The sequence below is a fragment of the Nomascus leucogenys genome, chromosome 16 (assembly GCF_006542625.1).
Source record: "Nomascus leucogenys isolate Asia chromosome 16, Asia_NLE_v1, whole genome shotgun sequence".
In the NCBI taxonomy this organism is placed as follows: Eukaryota; Metazoa; Chordata; class Mammalia; order Primates; family Hylobatidae; genus Nomascus; species Nomascus leucogenys.
In genome coordinates, this window is record NC_044396.1 from 76,144,003 (window position 1) to 76,171,872 (window position 27,870).

General features: G+C 40.6%; 1 protein-coding gene across 1 annotated transcript in view; it reads left to right on the forward strand.

The window, feature by feature from the left end:
* FER1L6 (fer-1 like family member 6) overlaps positions 1-27,870 on the forward strand; it is a 162,898-nt gene that overhangs the window by 126,339 nt on the left and 8,689 nt on the right. Inside the window, exons 33-38 of the mRNA XM_030795069.1 lie at positions 8,399-8,559; positions 11,853-11,995; positions 14,223-14,311; positions 14,736-14,834; positions 18,009-18,250; positions 20,069-20,232. Of these exons, the coding sequence (XP_030650929.1) occupies positions 8,399-8,559; positions 11,853-11,995; positions 14,223-14,311; positions 14,736-14,834; positions 18,009-18,250; positions 20,069-20,232 (898 nt within the window). The remainder of the gene's footprint in view (positions 1-8,398; positions 8,560-11,852; positions 11,996-14,222; positions 14,312-14,735; positions 14,835-18,008; positions 18,251-20,068; positions 20,233-27,870) is intronic.

A 27,870-nucleotide genomic window follows, 5' to 3' on the forward strand; every position in this document is an offset into this window, starting at 1 on the left:
GTATATATATATATAAAATATATATACACATATGGGGTATATGACATATGTATGCATGTACACATATATATGGGGTATATGACATATTTTGATACAGGAGTATAATGCAGAATAATCATATCAGGGTAAATGAGATATCCATCACCTCAAATATTTATTCTTTCTTTATATTATAAACATCCAATTATACTCTCTTAGTTATTTTAAAATAGACAGTAAATTATTGACTATAGTTGCCCTGTTGTGCTATCAGATACTATGTCTTATTCTATCTAAATATATTTTTGTACTCATTAACCATCATCCACTCTCTATCTCCATGAGTTCAAGTGTTTAAGTGAGAACATGCAAAGTTTGTCTTTCTGTGCCTGGTTTATTTTACTTAACCTAATGTCTTTAATTCATTTTGATTTTATTTTTGCATATGGTGAGACATAGGGATCTACTTTCATTCTTCTGCATATGGATATCCAGTTTTCCCAGCACCATTTATTGAACAGACTCTCCTTTCTCCGATATATCTTTTTGGCATCTTTGTTGAAAATGAGTTCACTGTAGATGAATAGATTTATTTCTGGGTTCTCTATTCTGATCCGTTTATTTATGTGTTTGTTGTTATGCCAGTACCATGCATGCTCTTCTGGTTACTATAGCTCTGTAGCATAATTTGAAATCAGGTAATATGATTCCTCCACTTTTGTTCTTTTTGCTTAGAATAGCTTTGGCTATTCTGTGTCTTTTGTGGTTCCATGTAAATTTTAGGATTTTTTTGTTCTATTTCTATGACGAACGTCATTGGTACTTTGATAGAGATTTCACTGGATCTGTAGATTGCTTTGGGTAGTATGGACATTTTAACAATATTGATTCTTCCAATCCATGAACATGGAATATGTCTCTGGTTTTTTGTATGCTCTTCAATTTCTTGCACCAATGTTTTACAGTTTTCATTGTAGAGATTTTTTCTGTCTCAAAGTTTATTCCTGGGTATTTTATTTGTAGCTATTGTAAATGGGATTACTTTCTTGATTTCTTTTTCACATTGTTCACTGTTGGCATATAGAAATGCTACTGATTTTTGTACCTTGATTTTGTATCCTGCAACTTTACTGAATTTATCCATTCTAATGGTTTTCTTGTGAAATCTTTAGTTTTTGTTTTTTTTCAAATATAAGATCACATTATCTACCCACAAGGATAACTTCTTCCTTTCTAATTTGGATGCCCTTTTTTTCTTTGTCTTATCTGATTGTTCTAGCTAGGACTTCCAGTTCTATGTTGAATAACAGTGGTGAAAGTAGGCATCCTTGTTTTGTTTCAGATCTTAGAGGAAAGCCTTTCAGTTTTCCCGATTCAGTATGATCCTAGCTGTGGGTCTGTCGTGTATGTTTTTTATTGTGTTGAGCTATGTCCCTTCTATACTCACTTTTTTGAGGGTTTCTTAAATTATGAAGGAATGTTGAATTTCATCAAATGCTTTTTAAGTGTCAATTGAAATGATCATATGGTTTGTGTCCTTCATTCTGTTGATAATGATGTATCACACTGACTGATTGTGCATGTCAAATGATCATTACATCCCTGGAATAAATTCCACTTGATCATAATGAATGATCATTTTAACATGATGTTGAATTTGGTTTGCTAGTATTTTGTTGAAAATTTTTCTTGAACATTTTTGCATCAGTGTTCATCAGGGATCTTGGCCTATAGTTTTCATTTTGTGATGTGTCTTTGACTGGTTTTGGTTTTGGGGTAATACTGGCATTGTAAAATGACTTCAGAAGTATATCCTTTTTCTCTGTTTTTCAGATTGGTATTAGTTCTTTAAATGTTTGGTAAAAATCAGCAGTGAAGCCTTGGATCCTGGGCTTTTCTTTGCTAGGAGACTTTTTATTACAGCTTCAATTTCATTACTTGATATTGATCTATTCAGGTTTTGAACTTCTTCATGGTTCAATCTTGATAGGTTGTATGTTTCTAGGAATTTATTTTTTCTAGGTTTTCCAATTTATTTGCTAATTTCCAAATTTTCTAATTTATTTCTAACATATCATTAGTGGCCTCTAATAATCATTTGAATTTCTGCAGTATTGGTTGTAATGTCTCCTTTTTCATCTGTAATTTTATTTATTTAGGAGTTCTCCCATTTTTCCTAGCCTAGCTAAAGAGTTGCCAATTTTGTTTTTTTTGAAAAACCAACTTTTCATTTTGTTAATCTTTTCATTTTTATCATTTCAATTTCATTTATTTATGCTCTGATCTTTATTATCTCTTTTTCTACTAATTTTGGGTTTGGTTTACTCTTGATTTTCTAATTCATTAAGATACATTGTTACATTATTTATTTGAAGTTTTTCTACTTTTTTGATGTGGGTGCTTATTGCTATAAACTTTCTTCTTAGTACTACTTTCATTGTGTCCCATAAGTGTTGGTACATTATGTTTCCATTTTCATTTGTTTCAAGAAATTTTTAAATTTCTTTCTTGATTTCTTCATTGTCTCACTGGCCATTCAGGAGCATATTGTTTAATTTCCATGTGTTTGTATAGTTTCCAAAATTCTGTTGTTATTGATTTTGAGTTTTATTCCATTGTGGTCAGAGAAGATACTTGATATAATTTCAATTTAAAAAAATTTTAAAGACTTGTTTTGTGGCCTAATGTGTGGTCTATCCTTGAGAATGTTCCATGTGCTGAGGAGAAGAATGTGTATTCTGCAGCTGTTGCATGAAATGTTCTGTAAACATCTATCAGGTCCATTTGGTCTATAGGGCCAATTATGTCCAATGTTTCTTGGTTGGTGTCCTGTCTGGATGACCTGCCCAGTGCTGAAAGTTGGGTGTTGAAATCTCCAGCTATTATTGTATTGGGGTGTATCTCTCTCTTCAGCTCTTTGCTTTATATATCTGGGTGCTCCACGGTTGGGTGTGTGTGTGTGTATGCAACTGTTATATCCTATTGCTGAATTGACCCCTTTATCATTATATAATGACCTTCTTCGCCTCTTTTTATAGTTCTTGTCTTGAAACCTATGTTGTCTTATAATCAGTATACCTACTCCTGTTTTTTTATATTCCATTTGCATGTTATGTCTTTTTTTAATCCTTTATTTTTAGTCTATGTGTATTTTTATAGGTAAAGTATGTCTTTTGTAGGCAATGGATTATTGGGTCTTGTGTTTTTATCCATGCAGACGCTCTGTGTCTTTTGATTGGAGAGATTAGTCCATTTATATTCAATGTTATTGTTAAGTAAGGACTTCTTCCATTTTAAAATTTGTTTTGATTGTTTTTGCTGTCTAGTCTTCCTTCTTGTCTTCCTTTTAGTGAAGGTGATTTTCTCTGGTTGTATGTTTTAATTTCTTGCTTTTTTATTTTTTGTGTATCTGTTGTATGTTTTCTTATTTGAAGTTACCATGAGGCTTGAAAATAATATAGCGCATGGTTTTAAGCTGATAATACTAACTGCATAAACAAAAATAACAAGCAAAAATAAAACTGATGAAAACTCTGTATTTTAACTTCATCTCCCTGCTTTTTAACTTTTTGTTGTTTCTACTTATATCTTATTATACTGTGTCTTGGAAAGTTGTTGTAGTTATTTTTCGTTGGTTCATATGTTCATCTTTCCACTTAAGATATGAATAACTAATATACCACACTTAGTGTTATAACATTCTGTGTTTTTCTGTGTACTTACTGTTACCAGTGAGCTTCCCACCTTCACATAATTTCTTATTGATCATTAACATCCTTTTTCTCTCAGATTAAAAAACTTCTTTTAGCATTTCTTATAGGACAGGTCTGGTGTTGATGAAATCCTTCAGAGTTTGTCTGGGAAAGTCTTTATTTCTCCTTCATATTTAAAGAATACTTTTCCTAGATATACTATTCTAAGCTAAAAGTTTTTTTTCCTTCAGTACTTTAAATGTGTCATGCTACTCTCTCCTGGCCTATAAGGTTTCCACTGAGAAGTCTGCTGCCAGACATATTGGAACTCCTTTGTATGTTGTTTGTTTCTTTTCTCTTGCTGCTTTTGGGATCCCTAATTTATCCTCGACCTTTGGGAGTTTGATTATTAAATGTCTTGAGGTAGTCTTATTTGGATTAAATCTGCTTGGTGTTCTATAACCTTCTTGTACTTGAATATTGATATCTTTCCCTTGGTTTGTTATTATCCCTTTGAATAAACTTTCTACTCTGATCTCTCTCTCTCTCTCTACCTCCTCTTTAAGGCCAGTAACTCTTAGACTTGCCTCTTGAAGGCTATTTCCTAGATCTTGTAGGCATGCTTCATTCTTTTCCATTCCCTCCGACTGTGTATTTTCAAATAGTTCTATCTTCAAGCTCACAAATTCTTCTGCTTGATTAATTCTGCTGTTAAGAGACTCTGGTGCATTCTTTAGTATGTCTGTTGCATTTTTCAGTTCTATAATTTGTTCGATTCCTTTTAATCACTTTAATCTCTGTTAAATTTATCCGATAGGATTCTGAATTCCTTCTTTGTGTTATCTTGAATTTTGTTAAACTTCCTTAATTCAACTATTTTGAATTCTCTGTCTGAAAGGAAACATATCTCTGACTCTCCTGGATTGGTCACTGGTGCCTTATTTAGTTCTTTTCGTGAGATCATGTTTTCCTGGATGGCCCTGATGCTTGTGGATATTCATCAGTGTCTGGGCATTGAAGAGTTAGGTATTTATTGTAGTCTTTGCAGTCTGGGCTTGTTTGTACCCATCCTTTTTGGGAAGGCTTTCCAAATATTTGAAGGGACTTGGGTATTATAATCTAAATATTTGGTCATTGCAGCCATATCTGCATTAGGGGACACTCTAAGCACAGTAATACTGTGGCTCCTGCAGACTTGTAGAGATATTGCCTGGATGGTCTTGGGTAAGATCCAGGAGAATTCCCGGGATTACAGGGAGAGACTCTTGTTCTCCTCTCTTTTCCCCAAACAAATGGGGTTTATCTTTCTCCCCTGGAGCTAGGGGAGGGGAGACACACACACCCATGTGGCCATGAACACAGCACTAGGTCTTGCCCAAGGCCTGCAGTGACCGCTGCCTGGCTACCACCTATGTTCACTCAAAGCCCAGGGGCTCTTCAGTCAATGGGTGGCAAACCCAGCCAGGCTTCTGTCCTGCCCCCCAGGCCCCTAGCCCCAGATGGGTCTGGAGATGCCATCTGGGAGCCAAGGGCTGAAGTTAGGAACCTTAGGAATCTACCTGCTGCTCTATTCTACTGTGGCTGAACTGGCACCCAAACCACAAGATAAAATCCTTCCCTTTTCCTCAAGCAGAGGGGTCTCTCCCCATGGCCACCACTGCCCCAGGCCCATGGTGAGTACTGCCTGGCTACTGCCAACGTTCACTTGTGGTGAATGCTGCCTGGCTTGTGTCTCTCCTTTCAGGGCAGTGGGCTGCCCTCTGGCTTAGGGCAGGTCCAAAAATGCCATCTGGGGCCAAGGCCTAGAATCAGGGTCCCCAGGAGCCCACTTGGTTCTCTACCCCATGATGTCTGGGCTGGTGCCCAAGCTGCAAGACAAAGTCCCCGTTGCTCTTCCCTGTCCTTTTGTCAAGCAGAAGCAATCTCTTTCTATCACTACCATAGCTGAAAATGTGCTGGGTCACACCTGAAGCCAGCACTGCTCTGAGTTTTACCCAAGGCCCATGGCAAGTACTACCTGGCTCTCACTGCTGATTATTCAAAACCCAAGGGCTCTTTAGTCAGCAGGAAATAAATCCTGCTAGTTCTGGGTCCTTCCCCTCAAGGCATCAGGTTCCCTTCTGGCCCAGTTTATGTCTAGAAATGTCTGGGAGCTGGGGCTTGGAATGGAGGCCTCAAGACTCTGCCTTGTGCTGTATTTACTGTAGCTGAGCTGGTATTCAAGGTGCAAGACAAAATCCTCTGGTCTTCCTCTCCTCAAGCAGAAGGAAGGAGTCTCTCCTGGGCCTGTGAGCTGTGCTGCCTGGGATTAGGGGAGAGGTGGTGCGAGCACTCCCATGGCCGCCCCAGCTGGTATCTCACTACATCATGTGCACCCCAAGTCCACTGGCTCCAAGCTCAGCATAGCAGTAGGATTTGCACAGGAATTTCAGTCCCTGTGGCCAGGACTGTCTTTCATGTTTATTTAGGACCCCAGAGTGCTTTAGCCCATGGTGGCGGAGCTTGCTGAAACTCAACTCAGGTTCCAACAGCTGGGATGGACAATTTGCCTGTAGCTAGGGCTGGTCTAAATGCTTCTTCCATGGGCACCAGCTGAGTTCTGAGTTGTGTCTGGTGTTTCTTTCTGCTGTGACAGGGTAGCACTGAGTTCCAATCCAAAGTCCCACAATTATTGTGCTCTTCCTTCCCTAAGTGCACAGATCCTCTCTCCGTGCCACAGGGCCACTGCCAGGGGATGGGGGAGGAGTGGATAGGCAATTCAAGACTGTCTTTCATACCCTCTTTAGTGCCTCTTTGCTTAATATCATGTTAAAACCAGGTACTGTGATTGCCCACCTGATCTTGTGTGTATAGTTTCAATTTGGTGTTCCTCTGTCTCCCTCCCCCAAACTCTCACTTTTTACAAATATTTTGAATGCTGGTTAATTTTAAAATATAGACTACCGCTTTATTTGTTTTAAAAGCATATTGTATCTGATAGCTTTAAAAAATTAAGAGTATGGCATAATTTAAAAAATATTTTTATTAAAAGACACACTCATTGAAATTAGAAAACACAGAAAGTACAAAATAACTCTCAAATTATTCCACTCATGTAAAAATTATTGTGTAGTATTTCATTTTCAATATGTTCCATGCTATTTTCTCCCTAACTGGACTCTACTATTCATGCAGCTTTGTAACCTGCTTGTTGTACTTACCCTTATATCCCAAGCATTTTATGTCATTAGATATTCTTTATAATCTTTATTTCAATATATCTATAGTATTCAATCATAGGCATTATAAGATGGTAAAACCAATTTGCCTTCCTGAAGCCACTGCAAACCTCTCTGATAATTCACTTAATATTTATGCATCAAGGTGGACTGCTCCATTAACAAGAATGCACATTTTGGGACTTTTAATACATATGCCCCAATGGCCCTCCAGAGGGTTGTGCCAATTTACACTGTAACAGACTCTGAGTGCCTATATCCTTCTTGGAATGATTTCATACAGTCTCTCTTTCTGTAGAGAGCCCGTTTAGTTTTCAGGCTCTAGTGGAACCATATGCCTCTTGGGGGATTTACACAGCTTTCCAAGTGCCTGAGAGAATTCCATTCAGACAGTGATTAGCTGTTCTCACTCTGAAATTGGGGAAGGAAACCACAGGCAAATGGTACATCTTTTGTTGGGAAGAATTTCCTGGCTGACCTGCCAGGGAGCAGTATAGTTCTTTGGGGACTTGCAACCTTTATTCACTGAAAAGTTTTTAAAACAAGACAAGCATGCCTATTTCTGGGAAGGCCTGTGTGTGGCTCTGGAACTGGCTTGGATGACCTTTTCAGGATTCTCTGGCATAATGTGGGAAAACTACTTGATAGCTCCATTTTATAAGCCATGTTGATTTGTTTAAATTCTGATGAACCTGGTGTCCCAATGAGCAGAGACATCAAGCTTATCTTGGTCCTGGCTTGTAGGGAGTGCTGCACTGCAAGTTAATAATTTTAACCAAACAGCTAGTTTTTAAGGAAAGAATAGGTTGGGGAGATTTAAAAACTTATCACTGATTAGAGAAACAACACATCAAGACTCTATCTGTGACATGGATATATACTATGATTTTGGCGGGGTGGTGGGGTAGAGAGAAGGGAGGGACGAAGCAGAGACCTTGAAAGGATGAGTTAGGCTTTTCTCTTGGAATAAGCAGCAGCCGAGTGGCTGTTCTGCTAGGGACTTAATAAAACTAAACAAATATAACCTGCAAAGAAATGCATAGAGACAGAAAGGATACTGATGATTGCCAAGGCCTCTGGGGGGTGGGAAAGAGGAGTTAGTTACTGCTTTCTGGGTACAGGGTTTTCTTTTGGGATGATGAAACTTTTTGGAACTAGATAGAGGTGATAGTTGTACCTCATTGTGAATATCCTAAATGCTACTAAATTGATCAACTTTTAAATGGTTAATTTTGTTATGTGAATTTCACTTCAATTTAAAAAAAAAAAGAAAAGTACATTACTTAAAAAAACAAAAACAAAAAAAGCTACCTTCAAAGGATTTTTCCGTTAAGCTACTCAGAAGTCTCACCTTTCAGGCAAGCTGTGTTTGGCCAGAAAAGAGAGAAAACAAAACCCCTAGCCCCAGGTACGTAGAATAGCAAGTGAAATCTGAAAGAAACTGCACAGATCATACTGGGTGATTCTTTCAGTGGGGACCTCAAAGTGTGTTCTCCCTCCACTTTTCAGAGAAGGATACAATGCCTGGAGAGACACGTCCAAACCCACCGAAATCCTCACCAAGCTCTGCAAAGACAACAAGCTGGATGGACCCTACTTCCGCCCTGGGAAAATACAGATAGGAAACCAAGTCTTTTCCGGAAAAACTGTCTTCACTGAAGAGGACACTGGTAACTCCCTGCAAAATATCCTGCTGGTGTTGCTCTTCTTTTGAAAATCCTGATTCTAGTGATATCTGTGGCTATGGGACATCTAATTATAAAAGTAATATGGCTGGGCATGGTGGCTCACGTCTGTAATCCCAGCACTATGGGAGGCCGAGGTGGGCAGATCACTTGAGGTGAGGAGTTCAAGACCAGCCTGGCCAACATGGTGAAACCCCCATCTCTACTAAAAATACAAAAATTAGCCATGCGTGGTGGTGGGTACCTGTAATCCCAGCTACTGGGGAGGCTGAGGCACAAGAATCACTTGCACTCAGGAGGTGGAAGTTGCAGTGACCAGAGATTGTGCCAGAGATTGTGCCACTGCACTCCAGCCTGGACAACACAGCAGGACTCAGTCTAAAAAACAAACAAACAAACAAAAAGTAATGCATGCTTATAGTAGAAAGTGTGGAAAAGTAAGGAGAATAATGAATATCACTCATAATCCCCAAGTTCAGATACAACCATGCTGCTTGCTGGCATATTTTCTTGCACTTGTCTGTGACTTGAGAATATATCACATTTTTACAGAATTATAAATATACATATAGTTTTGTGCCCAGCTCTTAAAATTTCCAATAGATTATAATGATTCTCCTTTGTTCTTTGAAATGATCAGTGATGATATGCCTTTTTATGGCTATGCCATTTACTTACATTATATTCTTTTTCTTTTTGTAGTGACAATGCTATAATGAACTTCCTTACACATTTTTTTTGTGTTTCTGATATTTCTATAGTATAGGTCACAGAAGTAAAATTATTGTGTCAGAAGGTGGGCCAATAGTCTTGAAGTGAATATTATATAGCATAAATAACTGAACACAACCCAAATTACCCCCATAAATGTTATACCAATAACTATCCTATTTTAACACCAAGTCGTAGATTTTCCACATGAACATCATGGGACATAACACAAAGATCCCAGAGAGGCTTCCATACATTTAGGGTGAGGGAAAAAAATCACATTTAATTTAATGATACAGAAGAATTCTCATACTGTCACACTGTGTTAGTCTGTTCTTGCATTGCTATGAAGAAATGCCTGAGACTGTGTAATTTATAAAGAAAAGGGGTTTAATTGGCTCATGGTTCTGCAGGCTCTATAGGAAGCATGGTAGCATCTGCTTGGCTTCTGGGGAGGCCTCAGGAAACTTGCAGTCTTGGTGGAAGGCAAACAGGGAGCCAGCACGGCACTCACATGGCCAGAGCAGGATGAAGAGAGAAAGTAGGGAAGTGCTACACTTTTTTTTTTTTTGAGATGGAGTCTCATTCTGTCGCCCAGGCTGGAGTGTGGTGGCATGATCTAGGCTCACTGCAACCTCCACCTCCCGGGTAGCTGGGATTACAGGCATGTGCCACCACATCTGACTAATTTTTGTATTTTTAGTAGAGTTGGGGTTTCACCATGTTGGCCAGGCTGGTCTTGAACTCCTGACCTCAGGTGATCTGCCCACATTGGCCTTCCAAAGTGCTGGGATTACAGGTGTGAGCCACCACGCCTGGCAGTGCTACACATTTTTAAACAGTCAGATCTTGTGAGAAGTCTATCACAAGAACAGCACTAGCGGGATTGTGCTAAACCATCTGTGAGAAACCACCCCCATGATCCAGTCACCTTCCCACCAGCCCCTATCTCCAACACTGGGGATTACAGTTTGACATAAGATTTAGGCAGGGACACAGACCAAAACCATATCACGCGCTCATGCCTTTGATGCTTTAAAGTGTCCTATGTATGGTTCAGTACTTTTGATGCAATGAGCCCAGTTAAGGGCATGAGATCACTGCATCAAAAGTACTGAGCCATACATAGGATGGTTTGACACTATGTTGACCCCTACCACTTTGATACCAAGATTTCCTTTACCTTGTTATTTCAAGCCCAGAAACTCATTGAAGGTTCTTATATGCAGATTATTGATATTTAGATAGGACATTAATGATATATTGAGAAAAATATTTATTCACAATATACTCTATTAAGCCAACTTAGTTCTTTGGTCAATATTCTACATGAGTAAACAATTACCACTTTTTTGCCCACTAGAAGTCTGAAATTATGTTCATAAGATTAACAAAGATTTATTCATTGATTTCTTGTTTGTCTCTATCAACTTTTACTGATTGTAATTACTGGGAAATTTTTTGTGGCCCCTTTATTAATTTTTGTGGGTACATAATAGGTATTTATATTTATGGGATAAAACATTTTTATACAGGCATGCAATGTATAATTACAATCATACCATGCAAAATGGGGCATTGTGGCCCCATTTTTTTAAAGACAAGTTCAATTTTCCTATATCATATTAGGCCATTCTAAACTTTGTCAATATTTTATTCAACAATTTTTGTCTTGTTTTGTGCGTATCATTTCCACCTGTAGTTTTTATCATGAATAACCTTCTTTGATAGAATGGCAGATGAGAGGACATTTCCTGTGGGTGGGTGTTGGTAGGAGAGAAATCTAAAGCAACCGTGAGAAAACAAAAGACATCTCTACGGATGGACGTTGTGCCCATTTCACCACCTCGCTTAGGGCCACCCTGATTTTCCACGTCCTGTCACAGTATGTTAGCAAACAGTTTTGCACCTCCAAAAATGCACCCTCTCCAGTACCTTGAAGCCGTGTTTATGATCGGTAGATCTTTAGGAGGTGGGTGGAGCCTCTACTCCAGGACTAAGACTGCTCTCTGGGTCCTCTTGTGAACTAGTCTCATTTCCCTCTCTCTAAACTTTCCATCTCTTTCCCCTTCCCTTCTATCTCCACCTCTTTCCATCCTTACTTTTTTCTTTTTCTGTCTGTTTTTCTTTCCCTATTCCTTAGTACATTCATTTATTTATTTATTTTGAGACAGAGTCCCTGCTCTGTCACCCAGGCCGGAGTGCAGTGGCGCGATCTCAGCTCACTGCAACCTCTGCCTCCCAGGTTCAAGCGATTCTCCTGCCTCAGCCTCCTGAGTAGCTGGGATTACAGGCACCCGCCACCAGGCCTGGCGAATTTTTTGTATTTTTAGTAGAGACAGGGTTTCGCCATTTTGGCCAGGCTGTTCTTGAACTCCTGACCTCAAGTGATCCACCCACCTTGGCCTCCCAAAGTGCTGGGATTACAGGTATGAACCACTGCACCCAGCCCCTTGGTACATTTTAAAAAGCCTGTAAGTGTTTAAAAATGCCTGTGGCAGCCCATCACTGTCTCCTCCTAGCAGGAACACACATCTGACAAGTTTCTTTGTCTTTCTTTCCTGCAGATGAGACAGTGGAGTCTTATGAACACCTGGCCCTCAAGGTTTTACACTCTTGGGAGGATATCCCGGAAGTCGGGTGTAGGCTGGTTCCCGAACACATAGAAACTCGGCCACTGTACCACAAGGATAAGCCAGGAATGGAGCAGGTAGTGGGCAAGACTTTTCTGGCCCTAAAAGTTAATCTTGTGTACTGTAGAGTAATGGTTTTCATCCGGGAACAATTTTGACCTTCCCTCAGGTACATTTAGCAATGTCTGGAATCATTTTGTGTTGTCACAAGTAGGTGGGGTTGCTACTGGCATATAGTGGGTAGAGGCCAAGGATTAAACATCCTAGAAAACACAGGACAGCTTCCCTCCAACAGGGAATTATCCAGCCTAAAATGTCAATAATGCTGAATTTGAGAAGCCCTGCCCTGGAGTCAGTGTTCAACTTAGTACTGCTTTTTATGATTTGAGTTACCAAACTCTTTTGGAAGAATATTGGACATTTGAAAAACTTAACCCACTGGGTATTCCCAGGACTTTGTCCAAAATCTATCTGTAACCACATAGCCTAGTAATAACACACACAAACACACAATTTTCCCAGAGAAGCAATAGGTGGTAGGTTACCTTAAAGAACTGGCAAGAAGATGCTGTGTGGAAAAAATACTTAGAGAGCTGGGCTAGGTGTCAGAAGGGAAGACAAGAGAAACTTTGTGAAGAGCCTTCCGTGTACTAGGACCTTTACGTAAATTATCTCAACTATTTAGGATGACCATAGAATTGTTTATCCAAACTGGGGCCATTTGGGAGTGAACGAGGGCACTGTTAATAATCAAGCTGGTACAAGGAACACACGCCAGGATTTTCCTAAACAGGGGAGTGAGTGATACCTTTCTCTTATTCCTTAATGCAGCCTCATGATGGGCTTATTATGATCCTCACTTTTACAATGAGGAAATTGAGGTTCAGAGAGCTCAATTAATTTGCTCTGAATTACTCAGTTGGGGAGTAATAGAGGTAAGTAGTAGTAGAGATGGGGTTTAGCCCAGGCAATGTGCATCCCTGGCCCATGCCAGGTTCACACCCCAAGCCAGCTTCTGTCCCAGCTCTGGACTCACTGTGTGACGGGCAAATCATGTGAGTTTGATTATAACGGGTCAGGAACACTCACCCTGCTATCCCAGAGTTACTGGGATATAGACCTAGTGATTGCATGTGTGGAGGAGCGTGTTGAGAGGGTAAACCATTATCAGATGTAGAAGCTTATGATTGTTTCCTGAAATTCACTGCCAGGTGTTTGAAATCATCTGGTTACTAGGATCCTTCATTTGGCTGGTCAGATGTGGCTTTTTGATTAAGGGTGAATATTAATGTGTCTTTAGAAAATAAATCATCCCACTTTTCTCTGTTCAATTTGTTTTCTTCCCAAATGCTAAACCTTTACTTACATTTTCTCTTCCTCTGAAGAGCCATTGTTTTCTAGCCAAAGCCCCTTCCTCATCCAAATCCTGCATCTTCTTCATGCTCTGGTGGAGCCCCACCTCATTCTTATAAAATCCACTCCTGCCCCATCATCCCTTCCTCCCTTCTTGCCTGAGCTGACAGCATTCTTAGAGTGTATACAACAGAGCTGAGCATGGAATCCACAGGGCTTCTCCTCACATGGGCTCTTAAATCTCATATCTCTTATACCAGGGTAAAATCTGATGTATGGAGTTCAAGGCAATGGATGGGAGGCTCTGTTCTGCCACTTAGCCACAGAACTTCAGATAAACTTTGTTGACTTCTCTGAGCTTAGTTTCTTTATGTATAGAACAGAATCCTGGCTGGGGTGAACATTAACAGAGATAATGTGAAGGTACATTGAAGCATGATATTTGTGACAGATGGGATTATCATCTTTTTAATCCTTAGGAGTTTGCTGGGGTCAACATACAAGGGTTGAATCCAGACTCTGCTACATATTGTCTATTAAGCATGGGCAAAATGTTTTTCCTCTGTCAAACAGGAATAATAACATCTACCTGGTGGGGATGTTGCAAGAGTTCATAAGATAATGTGTGTGAAGTGTATAGATAGTATTATGTCTACCCCCTAGTCGATGCTCAATAAAGGTTTGCTCACCCTTCACCTACTCTTAATTTATGCTCTAATTCCTAAATATATATATACGTATATACACACACATATATATGTGTGTGTATATATATATATATATATATATACTTTTTTGTCAACAGATATGCTAAATAGACATCTATAAAACTACCAAGCTATACTTAACACCTATTTCTACTAAAGGGATCTTATAAAACCATGAATTATCAATTACCCATGTCCCACAACCCCCTCCCAAAGCTAAAGAAGATATTTTTTTCTTAACAAGGGCCGCCTGCAGATGTGGGTGGACATGTTTCCCAAGGATATGCCTCAACCTGGACCTCCTGTTGACATCTCTCCAAGGCAACCCAAAGGGTATGTCAGCTGTAGCCCCAGCTTTAGGGGAAGAGACCAGGGTAGCGAATGAAAGAATCATGACATTTTATCTGGTGTCTGACGGGTTACCTGATCATCATACCTCACTATCCACCTGGCAGTTTTGCAGGAGCTGGTGGTGGCCCCTGTCTTAAGGGAGGGGCTTCTGAGTTTCCAGTTCTTCATCTGAAAAATGCTGGTTAATAGAAGGAAGACCTGCTTAGAGGAATTCATGTCCTTGATGGTTCTAAGGTCTCCAGCTGGGATACTTGGTTCTGACAGAACCAAGCCCCTAAGTGTTGATATTCCTGAACTTGGCAAACTTTAGGAAACTTATAGACCAAAGGCAATGCTAGAACCACACAGACACCAACTGACTCAGCTTTCAAGGTCATCGACCTAATGCTTCCTTCTCCCATCCCAGATATGAATTAAGAGTGACCATCTGGAACACTGAAGATGTCATTTTAGAGGATGAGAATATCTTCACAGGCCAAAAATCAAGTGATATTTATGTGAAAGGGTAAGGTTATCAACAAACTCCAACCTCCCTTTTCCTTCCCTCCTCACCTTTTCAAACCCTAACCAAATCTATGCCTCATGGAGGATATTAAACCCACAGCCCACAAAAGGAGCCATCTTACTTTGTTAGATAAGGCCACTTTCTTTGTCTAATATTTCTTATTTGGTCATTTTGCTAAAAATTATTAGCTTATAAAAATATTTTTATGAGGAAATCTTATTACATATACATCTTTCAGTTAAACGTTGGATACCTAAACTTATTCAGTGACATTTGTCATACATCTACCTTTAAACAGAAGGAAGCAGAGTGATGTGGTGCTGTTAATGAAAGATTAATATGTTGAGCAGAGTGTAAAGCTAATGTGAAAGCTAAAATTTAGAACTTCCTGTTTGCTAGTGGTATTGATTAAAAAAAGATACAACTTAAGACCCAGGGAAGCATTTTATATCTCTATATCTCTTTTACATCTTGGCTCTGCTTCCTTTTGGCCACTAGTCAGGGAAGGGGATGAGGTGGTACGGCATCAGAAAAAAGGTGATTTAAATCTGCACCTTAACTAAAACCTATCTCCGCCTTATGCTAATATCTCTTTGCCTTACCAAAACAGGAAGCATTCTGTCTCCAGAATGTACGTTATCAATGATTTGCAGACATACCGTATCCGGTGGTTCAAAATTCTCATTTTTTTCACAATAAAAATATAGAAGTGAGTTAAAGTTTTACAAAGCAGGAGTAATAGAAGGAGCATGACACAAAATGAATAAGCTTTTAACAAGCAGACTTAAGAGCCTCTGAAATTGCTGTCTCATCACCAGTTTAGGAAAGATTAATGTATCCTGTAAATAGGTATTTTACCATGGCTTAAAATACGGAAGGATTCTGGGAGAGTTCGGGTTGAGACTTCCAGAAGCTGACCTTCTGGAAAATGTGATGAAGGCGATGTTTGTTCACTCTCTGTCTCCTTCCCTCCCACTTGCTTCTCAGCCACCTCCAGTCTGGCTTTCTCCCCAATATGCCACCAAAGCAGGTCTCACCAAAGTGACAGTGCTCTCCATTTTGCTAAATCTAATGGTCTTATGTTTTTAAAAATAAATCCTTATCTTATTGCATTTGTCTGAGGAGCATTTGTCACATCTAAGCATCTCTTCTTTTTGAAACACCTTCTTGCCTTAACTTCTGTAGCAACACATGTATCTGTTTTTTCTCTTATCCTCTTGATCACTTCTTGTCCATGTCCTTCGAAAGCTCATTTTCTGCCGTCTAACAGTTAAATAGCTCGTAGCATTGTCCTGGGCCAACTTCTCATCTCCCACTATCAACTAACACTTCACTTGAATCAAGTAGTTCAAATAACCAATGGCTTCAGTTGTCACCTTTTAATTTCCATTCTTGACAACTCCTGTTCCCAATGTGTAGATTCCTCAAAGGCAGCACCTCAAACTGAACAAGTCTAAAACAAAAACAATCCTACAACACCGTTTCTTCTCTATGGTTTCTTATCTCAGTGACTGGCACCATCACCCATTGGGCTGAGAACCCCAAATCTACACACCCTTTGCTCACTGACTTCCCCATTCCTAATGTGCTGTCAGAGCTTGTCCATTTCACCTCCCAAGTGGCCATCAGCACTGTTCATCCTCTCCATCTCTGCCACATCCCACCATTGTCTTTTCCTCCATCATCTCTTGCTGGGTGGGACCACAGCAATACCAATGCCATCCAAACTGGCCTCTCCATGTTCATTCTTGCCCTCCAGTAGTTTGTTCTCTATGTTTAAACATGAGCTATCTTTTCAAAACACAATCTGATCATGTCAGTCCTGTCTTAAAACCCTTCGATGACATCTCATTTTCTCTGAACAGAGATTCAAATCCTTAATACATCCTAAAATATCCCAAATAACTAGCCCCTGCCTCTCTCTCTCCAGCCTCATTTCATAGCACATGCCCCCTTGCTCTCTGCAAGAAAGAACTAAGAAATTTCTTCTTCCACAGGGCCTTTGCACACCTGTCTAGTGACTTCTGCCACTCACTCATATCCCTCTCTCCCCTTTCCCCTACGACTATAACTCCATGAAGCAAGGACCATCTCTGTTTGCTCCCTAACACTCCCCTGGCGTCAAGCTCTCTCATTGTCTCAGAACAGACCCACAAATGTATTGGTTGAGTGAGCACCATCTTTAGCTAAATAATTGGGCCCATACCCTGAGTGGTGACACTCCTCTGTGAAGAGAAAGGCCTTCACTCCCCTCCTCCCTGCCCTGGGAAGGAAGGATGTCTGCTTTCAGAAAGCACACGGTTTGAAATTATCGACTAGTTTGAATAAAAAGTACTTATTTTCTCAATTAATTCACCATCGACCAAGTAGTAGGGATAAATGTACTAATTGTAACTTACATTATGCTGGGGATGGAGGAGGAAGACCAGGTAATACTAAGACGAAAGAACATGATAGATAATTTGGAATGTCCAAGGTACATTTAGGCATCATCTCATGTGATTATTCAGAACAACCCTATAAACTAGGTGCTATAATTGCTTCCAGTGTACAGATGAAACAAAGGCACAGGGTGGTTAGATAACTTACCTATGGCTGCACAGTAAGTGGTACAGTCAGAGGTGGAATCCAGATGGGTGCAGGCAGCCCTCCCACCCTCCATGCCATGCCAATCCAGGCCTGCTGGGCTTTCTAGGCCTAGAACCAGGGAGGAGGGGACCAATTATAGTCTGATGGCACAGGTCTGATAACACAAGTCTATACCAGCCCAATTTCAGAGTCCTCAGTATAGTGGGTAATCTTGTTCTAACACTCAAGTATAGAGGTGGCATCCCTTACAAAGAGGGTTCCCAGGGTGACAGAGATTCAGATTACACTTTCACTTCATATTTCCTGAATTTTCTATCTTGATTGCATGGGGCTTCAGATTTACACAAGCAATTGAAGACCATTCCCCAACTCTGCCTTGGAATGAGCCATTTTTCTGTTATGGCAGACCCTCTGACCCCTATTTTATTCTTTCAAGTTAAAATGGAAACTTCCAACTGAATCTAATTATAATAATTTTTAAACTATGATCTGTGACCACATTGAAATGCACTAAATCACTTATGATTATACTGATGCCTGGAGAATGTACTCTGAGTGTTTAAATTCTTTTGAATCTTTTTTCAGGTGGCTAAAGGGTTTGGAGGATGACAAGCAGGAGACAGACGTGCACTACAACTCCCTGACTGGAGAGGGCAACTTCAACTGGCGCTTCCTGTTTCCGTTTCAGTATCTCCCAGCTGAGAAGCAAATGGTCATTACCAAGAGGGAGAACATCTTCTCTTTAGAGAAGATGGAGTGTAAGACTCCCGCTGTGTTGGTGCTGCAGGTTTGGGATTTTGAAAGACTGTCCTCAGATGACTTCCTGGGTAAGCCAGTGGCTTCATCAAGCACATATTAATGTTAAAGGTTTCGTCCCAGCTTTTGGAGAGCTTGGTCTGATTTAGTTACAAGACTAATAATTTCAGCACTATCTATGATAGCAAAAACTTGGAAACATCCCAAATAGCCATTAATAGGGATTGGTTAAATGAGTGATGGTGCATCCATATGATGGACCACTACATATTCCAAAAGACTTAAGTTGATCTTTGCGCTATCACTAAAAAGTCATTAAACTTTGAGCTAATTACTGGTCTGCTCTGTGCGTCAGTTGTAAAATGAGGGTAGTAATATTACATACTTCAGAGAGAGGGGCAGAGCTGTAAATGTTGTAACACAAAGAGCACTCTGTAGTGCCTCACACATAGTAAGCACGTGTAAGCCAAAATGTATCTGAGACAAGTCTCAATTTAGAAGTTTATTTTGCCAAGAATAAGGACACGCCTGTCATATAACCTCAGGAGGTCTTGATGACATGTGTCCAAAGTGGTCAGGCCTCAACTTGGTTTTATACATTTTAGGGAGATATAAGACATCAATCAATACATGTAAGATGTATGTTGGTTTGGTCTGGAAAGGCGGGACAACTGGAAGTGGGGGCTTCCAGTTCATAGGCAGATTCAAAGATTTTCCAATTGGAAATTGGTTACTGTCTAAAAACCTGGAATCAATAGAAAGGAATGTCTAGGTTATGATAAGGGGTTGTGAAGACCAAGGTTTTTTCATGCATATGAAGCCTCAAGGTAACAGGCTTTAGAGAAGATAGATTATCAGACTTGAAGAGTCTGTTCTATGAGTCTTAACGTCTTTGTTGATGTTAACAGTAATGAGGCATGTCTGACTCCCCCTTCCCATCAATGGCCTGAACTCGCTTTTCAGGTTAATTTTAGAACGCTTTTGGCGGAGAGGAGGAGTCCATTCAGATGGTCGGGGGGCTTAAAATTTTATTTTTGGCTTACACATTCAAGTGATATTCCCATATTTTTAATGTTAGCAGGACTATCTAATGAATTGGGAAGTTGTACAGGATGCATTAAGTGAAAAGAGAAAAATCTCATTTCTATAAACCACATTTATATGTATAGGAGAAAGGGATAGTCATAGACAGAGAGAGGGCTAAGCACCAATACACAGTTTTAGGGATGAAATTATGAAAAATTTTTCCATTCTCATGTTTTTGCCCACGTATATATGCTCTGAATTTTCCATATTTAACAAATGTTAATTTATAATAGGAAAAAATGGTTAAAGAGATATAGAACTCATGGCAATCTCTTACTCTGCCTTATGTTCCCTCATTGGAAAAACAGTGTTGGGAACCCACTAAATTCACTTCCTGTCCTGGAGAGTAGATACAAAGACAATAAGACTAGTCTCTGACCTCGAGGGGTTGAGTGGATGCCAAGAGGGAGGTGAAGTGGGGTGAGGAGGCTCTCGTGGGGTTGTCAGTGCTAAAGCAGGGGAAGGCTAAAGCCAATAATCCAGGCTCAGGGAGCAGAGGAGGTGCTCAGCAGTGAAGCTACCTGCAGCTGAGGCTTGCAAGTTAAGTATTGTTAACTTAAGAGTTAAAACAAGCTCTTCCTTTGTCTTTTACCTGCTACCATGTGATTAATCTTTTGATGGCACCAAACGTGGCTCAGTCCTATTTGTACTCCCCATACCTACCACATAGTTGTGATCAAATGTGGTACTGATTGAATGAGTAGGAAGTGAAGGGTGAACGAATGAATGAGGATGGTGATTGAGAAGCTCTTCTGTTACTTTTAGAAAATGCTTCCCTAACAGTTAGGGTCATCTCTCCACAGGTACCCTGGAAATGAACCTCAACAGTTTCCCTCGAGCAGCTAAGTCTGCCAAAGGCTGTGATCTTGCCAAGTTTGAAAATGCAAGTGAGGAGACCAAGATCTCTATATTCCAGCAAAAACGTGTGCGTGGCTGGTGGCCTTTTTCTAAAAGCAAAGAACTCACAGTAAGTGACAGCTACAGGAGGTGGAGGAGATGGGGGAAGTTGGGGGGGATCATGCTCTTCCAATGAGTCATTTTGTGAACTTCAAGTAAAATGCCTTGAAATGACATGAGCCCTTCATGTAGAGGTTCTACTAAGATGCAAGAATTTTTAAAGCTTTATAAATGCAAGAAGACTTAGCTGTCTATGTTGAGGTGATTTTCTATCCTTTTGGCCTGAACTTACGCCCCTGGCATTAATTTTTTTCAACATTTCTTAAGATTATGCATAAAGTCCTGAGTAATGTAAAATTTCAATGCAATTACTTTATGCCTTCATCCTCAAATGTAAGACATGATTTAAAAAGTGATCCATCCTTTCAAAAGAAGGTGATGGCAGGAGAAGCCATTTATCCCTTTTCCCGAATTGTCCACTTCCTGCCAATGCATGTCAGACTGTGTGGCATGTGTTTGGAGGAATTTTTGACCTTTCACAAATATTAGGAAGACAGTTTCTTCTTCCTGTTCTTTCAACTCCCTCACTGATCCTCTGTAAGGCATCAGGGATGACTTAGTGAGGTTGGAAAATGGTACTGAGACTGATAGCAGGGTCTTTTTTCTGCTGCTAGCCCCCCCTTGGGATGAGTGCATTCTGCCCTCTGTTTCTAGTGCCTTGTGGCAAAAGCACACCTAGGACAGGATTTTTCTGGTAGCAGGTCTGGATAGAGACCCATTTCTCTTTCTGTCTCTGCTCTGAGGATCCAGTGGGTGTGAGGCAGGGATTCCCCTTGTACCTCACTGGGTAAATGGGAGCTGCTGGTCTGACCTCATGGTGTCTAGTTTTATTGTATTTTCTGAGGTTCGTCTGTTCTATCCATTCTTAATTGGATCCCCTTGATTGGTGAGGTTGCTGGAGAGGCTCCAGCCTGTTTCATTCCCCCTCAAGTACTTAATGAGGGTTTAGTACATGCCAGCCTCTGGGCTTGGTTCTGGGCAATCAATATTTGTTGCAAGCATGAATGAAACCAGAAATGAATGAGTCATGGCCTCTGCTGTCAGCCAGCTCAGAGTCCAGTGAGAGGGACAAACAGTTCAACATCCAATCATTTGTGGAATAACCAAGGTGTGAAATGCAGGGAAGGAATGGAGAGGTGGGAGGGATGCAATTGTCCTGATGGAGTTGAGGGTTCAAACAGGACAAAGGACAATGAAAAGGCATTTTATAGATGAAAAAGAGCAGATATCTACTCCAAGTGAAAGAACCATGATGAATACGGTATGAAGGCATAAAGTGGCTCCTGGTAGAAGGCTAACAACCCTCTGATCAAAATTCCTGAACACAGTACAAGGTTGACAAATGGGGATTGCCAGGCCCAGAAGTCCAAACTCTTATCCTTTGACATCATTCTAATTTCTGTATATTCATAAGCAGTAAATTTAGATGCATGATCGTATAATAGCAGTCATCTATTATATTTTATATCCCTTTAGATTTTGAGATATATGTACAGACTCTTGTTATTTAATCCTAATTACTCTTCATTTTCCATGTCATTTACTTATTTCTTCATTTCATCCAACAAATATTTACTGAGCTTCTATTAAATGATAGGCCCTGGGAATAAGACATGAGTAATACAGACAAGGTCTCTGTCATCACAGAGCTTACAGTCTAAAGTCAAGTTCAGATATGCAGACATATACATGCAAAACCACAGCTAGCTACTCACGCATACTCCAAGAAAGCAATGACTTAGAACAAAAGCTGGGCAGAAGACAAAACACTGAATCAAAGCTTATCCAATGCAGGGATTTCCATTCACTATGATGGAAGGGGAAGGCCTTTCTGTGCCTGTGAAATTAAGTTGAAACTTGATGAATGAAATGTAGTGAGCCACGGGAGGAAAAGCATTTCCCACAGAGCAAATTCCACAGACGAATGGCCTGAGGTGGGAATGAGTTCAGTGCTTTGGACAAACTAAAATCCCAGTGAACAAAAACCTCCCATAACTGGCGTGTGATGCGTGAGGGCAGTGCTGGTGAAGTGGAGAGGACACAAGAGCCTGATCACACAAGCCTCGAGACTGGTGAAAAGCTTGGACTTCATTCTCAAAAGAAAGCCATTGCATGGTCTCCAGCAGGGAGGGGATCTGCCTCACCTAGGAAACACATCCCCTTAATGCTGTGTGGACAATGGTCAGAAGAGGGTCAAAATTGGAGAGAGAGGACTAGGCAGAGATGTAAGAAAAAAGAGTAAAACTGTGCTGAAATAGGAACTCAGAGAGGAGGCTCTTTGGAGAAGGGCACTTGGTTAACTGTGTCAAATGCTCCTGAGAGTTTAAGAAGCCACAAAGATGTGCCCATTGGACTTAATGGCATGGAGGTTCCTGGTGACCTTTTAAAAAGTAGCATTGTGAATGTCCATAGCAGCATTATTCATACTAGCCCCAAAGCAGAAACACTCAAATGTCCATCAGCTGATGAGTCAATTTTTAAAATGCAGTATATCCATACAATGGAATATTATTCAGTCATGAAAAGGAATGAAATACTGATACGTGCACCAACATGGATGAACCTTGCAAAGATTATGCTAAGTGAAAGAAGCCTGTCATGAAAGACCACATACTGGTCTGATTTCATTTATGTGAAATGCTCAGAATAGGCAAATCCATAGAAAATAGATGAGTAGTTGCCAGGGGCTGGGGTAGGGTGGAAGGGGAATGGGGAGCAACTGGTATGGAGTTTCTTTTTGGGGTGATTAAAAAAAAGTACTGCCATCACCACTATTTGATTTCAGAACAATTTTGTGAACATATTAAAATCTATGTAATTGTTGTATAATTTAAAAGAGTGAACTTGATGAAACCCCATCTCTACTAAAAATACAAAAAATTAACTGGGTGTGGTGGCAGGTGCCTGTAGTCCCAGCTACACTGCACTCCAGCCTGGGCGACAGAGTGAGACTCTGTCCCAAACAAAAAAAAAAAAAAAAAAAGAGTGAACGTTATGATATGTGAATTATATCTCAATTTTTTAAAAGCAATGTTAGTGGAATGGTGAAGACAGAAGTAGATGAATGTGGATGGTCCAGTGAATGAGAAGCAGGTTAGTGTAGACTCTCTAGAAACCTCCACAGTTTCATCTCTCACTGCTCCCCTCTCAACCATCCTGAACCCTTCCCGGACTCTTGCTTGTCTGGTCTGTGGACTGGTCCTTCTGCCTAGATTGCCTTAGCCTCTTTCTCTGAGAAAACTCCTAGTCCTTAAATATTTGGAGATTCTTTTTAGCAGTTGCCCCTCTGAGAAGCCTTCTTGGGTATCCTCAGCCTGGGTGGGCTCGCCTTCTACTTCCCTACATGTATCTCTTGACACACTGATTTGAACTTGTCCGTGGACTTCATGGTTCTTCTACTGTCAGCAATTTGAGTCCAAAAAGTATGTTTTTGCTTTCTGTTCCCTTAATTTTCAGTGTCTAATGTGGTACGTAGCACATAATACGCAAATATTTATTGAATGAATCAATTAATTCAAGAATAATTAATTGACCCTACTATAAGAGATTATAAGGTTTTCTTCTGTTTACTCAGTGTACTGAGCACATAGGAAGTGCTCAGTAAATGTTCTTTGAAAATGGACACATTAGTACACATTGATTTATATGATTATCTAAGTGTCAGCTTACAACCCAGAGAGGAATAAAGAAATGATAGAAGACAGGTAGATTTTAATGGCAAGGGGATCAAAAGATTTAGACAGATTACACAGTGGCAAATGGATAAACATTTGGGCTGTGGCATTCTGTCTTCCTAGACTGCATTAAGATCCGTAGAAGCATTTGAGCGTATGATCTGAGCCCCACCTGCTAGGTACCAGAGTAGTGGCAATTTCCATGATTTTTCACCTTCTTTCCATGCTGTCCTTGCCTTGCCAGAGCCTAGGTATGTCAGGTTATTATAGTGATTTAAATTCATTGGTTGAATAGTTTCGTAATGACTGGGCCTTAAGTGAGACATTTATGTGGGAAATTTACTGTCTGGTTTGAGTGACTCAATGCAGAGTTTTTCTGCTTTTGCGCTTTGGACAGTCCATTTGAAGATCCCTCTTTGTCTTTGGTCTCATGAGGGAAAACCTAACAGAGCCACTAAGGCCAGATCACCTCTTATAGTCCTATCATGAAAGAGAAGCCTTTTTTATGAGGACATGTACATTTTATAATTTAAGATCCCACAGAGGACTTCTGTGCATTAAAAAATGCATGTCTGTGTTAAAAAGTTTCAAAAGCTTTCCAGCTTGTCCTAGGGATTGTGATCAGTAATAATGAGAGGGGTGGATTCCACCCTAGAATGGCCCCAGGGCAGCAGATAAGCAATGCATTCAAGGCTAACTGAGGCCAAGCACAGTGTCACCCACCTGTAGTCTCAGCTACTTGGGATGTTGAGGTAAGAGGATCCCTGGAGCCCAGGAGCTCAAGTCTACCCTGGGCAACATAGACCTTGTTTGTAATAATAACAAATACTGACTCCTGGATTCCATCCTTTAAGAAATAAGAAAAACCATCTTGGGTTCAAAGCCTGGATCCATTATTTACCAGCTATCTTAACTTTACCATGAGCCTCAGCTTTCTTAGCTGTAAAGATTGAGAAAATTAAAGTATGCACCTCATGAGCTGTCATTACCCTGAAATGAGATAGAATCTGTGTGCCCAGAACATACTAAGTGTTCAATAAATGTCAGATTTTCGCTTGAGCCATTACTCAGCAATAAACTGTTTTGACCATTTCCTGCTCCCACCTCCTTCTGGGCCCCAAGATGAGGGAAAAGCCTCAAACTCAAAATACCTAAGTATCTTAGTCAATATTAACATCTAATCCTTAGGGGTTACACTTTTGGTAAATATAAGAAAAAAGAAGGGGCTGGGTGTGGTGGCTCATACCTGTAATCCCAGCACTTTGGAGTAGGAGGACGTTCTTGAGCCTGAGAGTTTGAGACCAGCCTGGGCAACACAGTGAGACCCCGTCTCTACAAAAAATTTTAAAATTTGCCAGGCATGGTGGTATCTACCTCTAGTCCCAGCTACTCAGGAGGCTGAGGAAATAGGATCCCTTGAACCCAGGAGTTCAAGGTTGCAGTGAGCTATGATCACTCCTTTGCATTCCAGCCTGGGCAACATAGGGAGTTCCTGTCTCTATAGAGAAAAAGAAAGGGGAAAGAATAGAACCTCTAGCAACGTACTCTTAACTACTTTATAAATGATTCTCCTGATGAATTGGCCATGATGAATTTTCACAGGAGATTGTTTTAAAGATTTGAAATGGCTACGTTGTCTCATGCTGAGAAAAAATTCAGGATATGGACACCTGTGGATGGGTTAAGGAGTGAAAAGTTTAATAGAAGAAAGGAGAGGAGCTCCTTGAGAGAGAGAGAGAGATACATGTCCAAAAAAGTGGTGAGGTGGTGGACTGCAGCAGATTTTATAGGCAGGCTGGAGAAGGCAGTGTCTGATTTACATAGGGTTCACAGATTGGTTCAATCAGGTATGACGTTTACATAGGGCCCAGGAAAGGCTGGTTGCCCCACCCTAATCGTATTATGCAAATAGGCTTTCCAGTTGATCGATACCAGCTTACCTGTTCTTTACATGTGGCTGACAGAAGGGAAGATGGAGCTGCCATCTTGAACATGTCTAGTCCCTAGTCCCTCCCAGCATTCACCCATGAAAGCTCCCAGCTTGCTTGTCTATGTCTTCAGTTCGACTTTACAGGCTGCTCTTTGTTAGAAAATGATTTGGGGGTGCTTTTCGTTAAAGAGAAAGGCCTGGCTGGGCGTGGTGGCTCACGCCTGTAATCCCAGCATTTTGAGAGGCCAAGGCAGGCAGATCACGAGGTCAGGAGATCAAGACCATCCTGGCTAACACGGTGAAACCCTGTCTTTACTAAAAATACAAACAATTAGCCGGGCGTGGTGGTGGGCGCCTGTAGTCCCAGCTACTCGGGAGGCTGAGGCAGGAGAATGGCGTGAACCTGGGAGTCAGAGCTTGGCAGTGAGCCGAGATCGCGCCACTGAACTCCAGCCTGGGCGACAGAGCAAGACTCTGTCTCAAAAAAAAAAAAAAGGAGGCCTTACTGAAGACTCCCATACCCTTACTACCTGCCTAAGTGATTTCTTCTTAACTCCTATATCACTTTCTGTAGCAAGGATAGGGGTTTCTAATTAAATGCTCTTCATTTCTATCAATGTAGTTTTCTCCTGAGTCTAGATGATCATGTTGCTCCTTCAGCAGTTCATTTTTCAACAGTTACAGAGAGCCTCTCCTGGGCAGGGCTTTGGTAGGATATCCTGAATACAGACATGAATAGGACGCAGCTCTTGCCCCCAAGAAGCTGCTGTCTTGAGGGGAAGACAGACGAGAGAAGCAACCATCAGAACAGTCAGAACAGCTCTGACTGTGGTAGTAACAAGTGTTGCTAATATGAACTGACTACCAGAACCAGTTCTGAAAGACTGAACATACAAACAGCAGTGGTCAGACCACACGTGACAATAAAGCTACAACCTCTGCAGCAATCAGCCCCAAACCGTCAGAGCTTGGGCAATGACTGCAAGCTTCCCTAATTGGCGCCCCTCCTTCCAAATATGTTCCCCTAACTAATCACATATGACGGCCCCCTACTTAGCCTGCTTCCAGTTTCCCCACACGAGCACCTTTCAGTCAGAACACATCCGATGACTTCCCTTTTCTTGTATCTTCCTCTCTACCTAAGTGATGGTAGCTCTAAATAAATAGCCTCTGTTTGTTCTTGGTGATCTTTGGTGATTTCCACAGCACTAAACACTGAATGTATACTAATTCATTTATCTGCTAAAACCCCCTAAAAATATACATAATCAGTCCCAATTTTATAGATAAGGAAGCTGAGGCACAGAGAGCTTAAGTAGCTTGCCTCATATCACACAGCTAGTCAGGAAGGATGAGATTCAAACACAAGCAGTTCACTTCTACACTCTTGAGTCCTAGCCACTGTGCCATACTTCCTTTTCTGTCAAAGAGCCATAGAAACAGAAGGAACATCCAAACTGTCCTGGGGTTACCAGCAATCTTCACCACAGAGGTGAAGTCTGAGGTGATATTTTTTGGGGAAATACAATTTAAAACAAAGTCTCCCAACTAAAAAGCTGGTAAGGTTTTATCATTGAGTAGTCACTAAAAACAACCTGTTAAGAGATTGCAAAGACAGAAATTTCATCCTTTTATATAGCTGAGCAGCAATCACCCATTACATACATATTTTCAGGAGAAAATATGACTAGTTCTCAAATAAGAGGAATTCACAGCACCATTTGTCACACATTGTTCTAGATTCACATGGTCATTGAAGTGACCATTTATGTTACTTGATTAGTTTTACCCAAAGGAAAAGCAAACTTCTCAAATCTTTATGCCACCTGCCAGAAATTTTTTAAACATATTTATTTTTAAAGCTGTTATCAGTGCCCCCCCACCCCAGCGTGTCATTTAATCAGCCTTCTCAAATCTTTATGACAGGAGATAGTTGTGCAACTTGGAGCAAAGTGCTCACCAAAGTTAGCCTTCTACCTTCCCACAGAAACTAGGGTATAGGGTGTTATTCTCTTGATGTTTACATTTGAAGGAGATGGTTCTC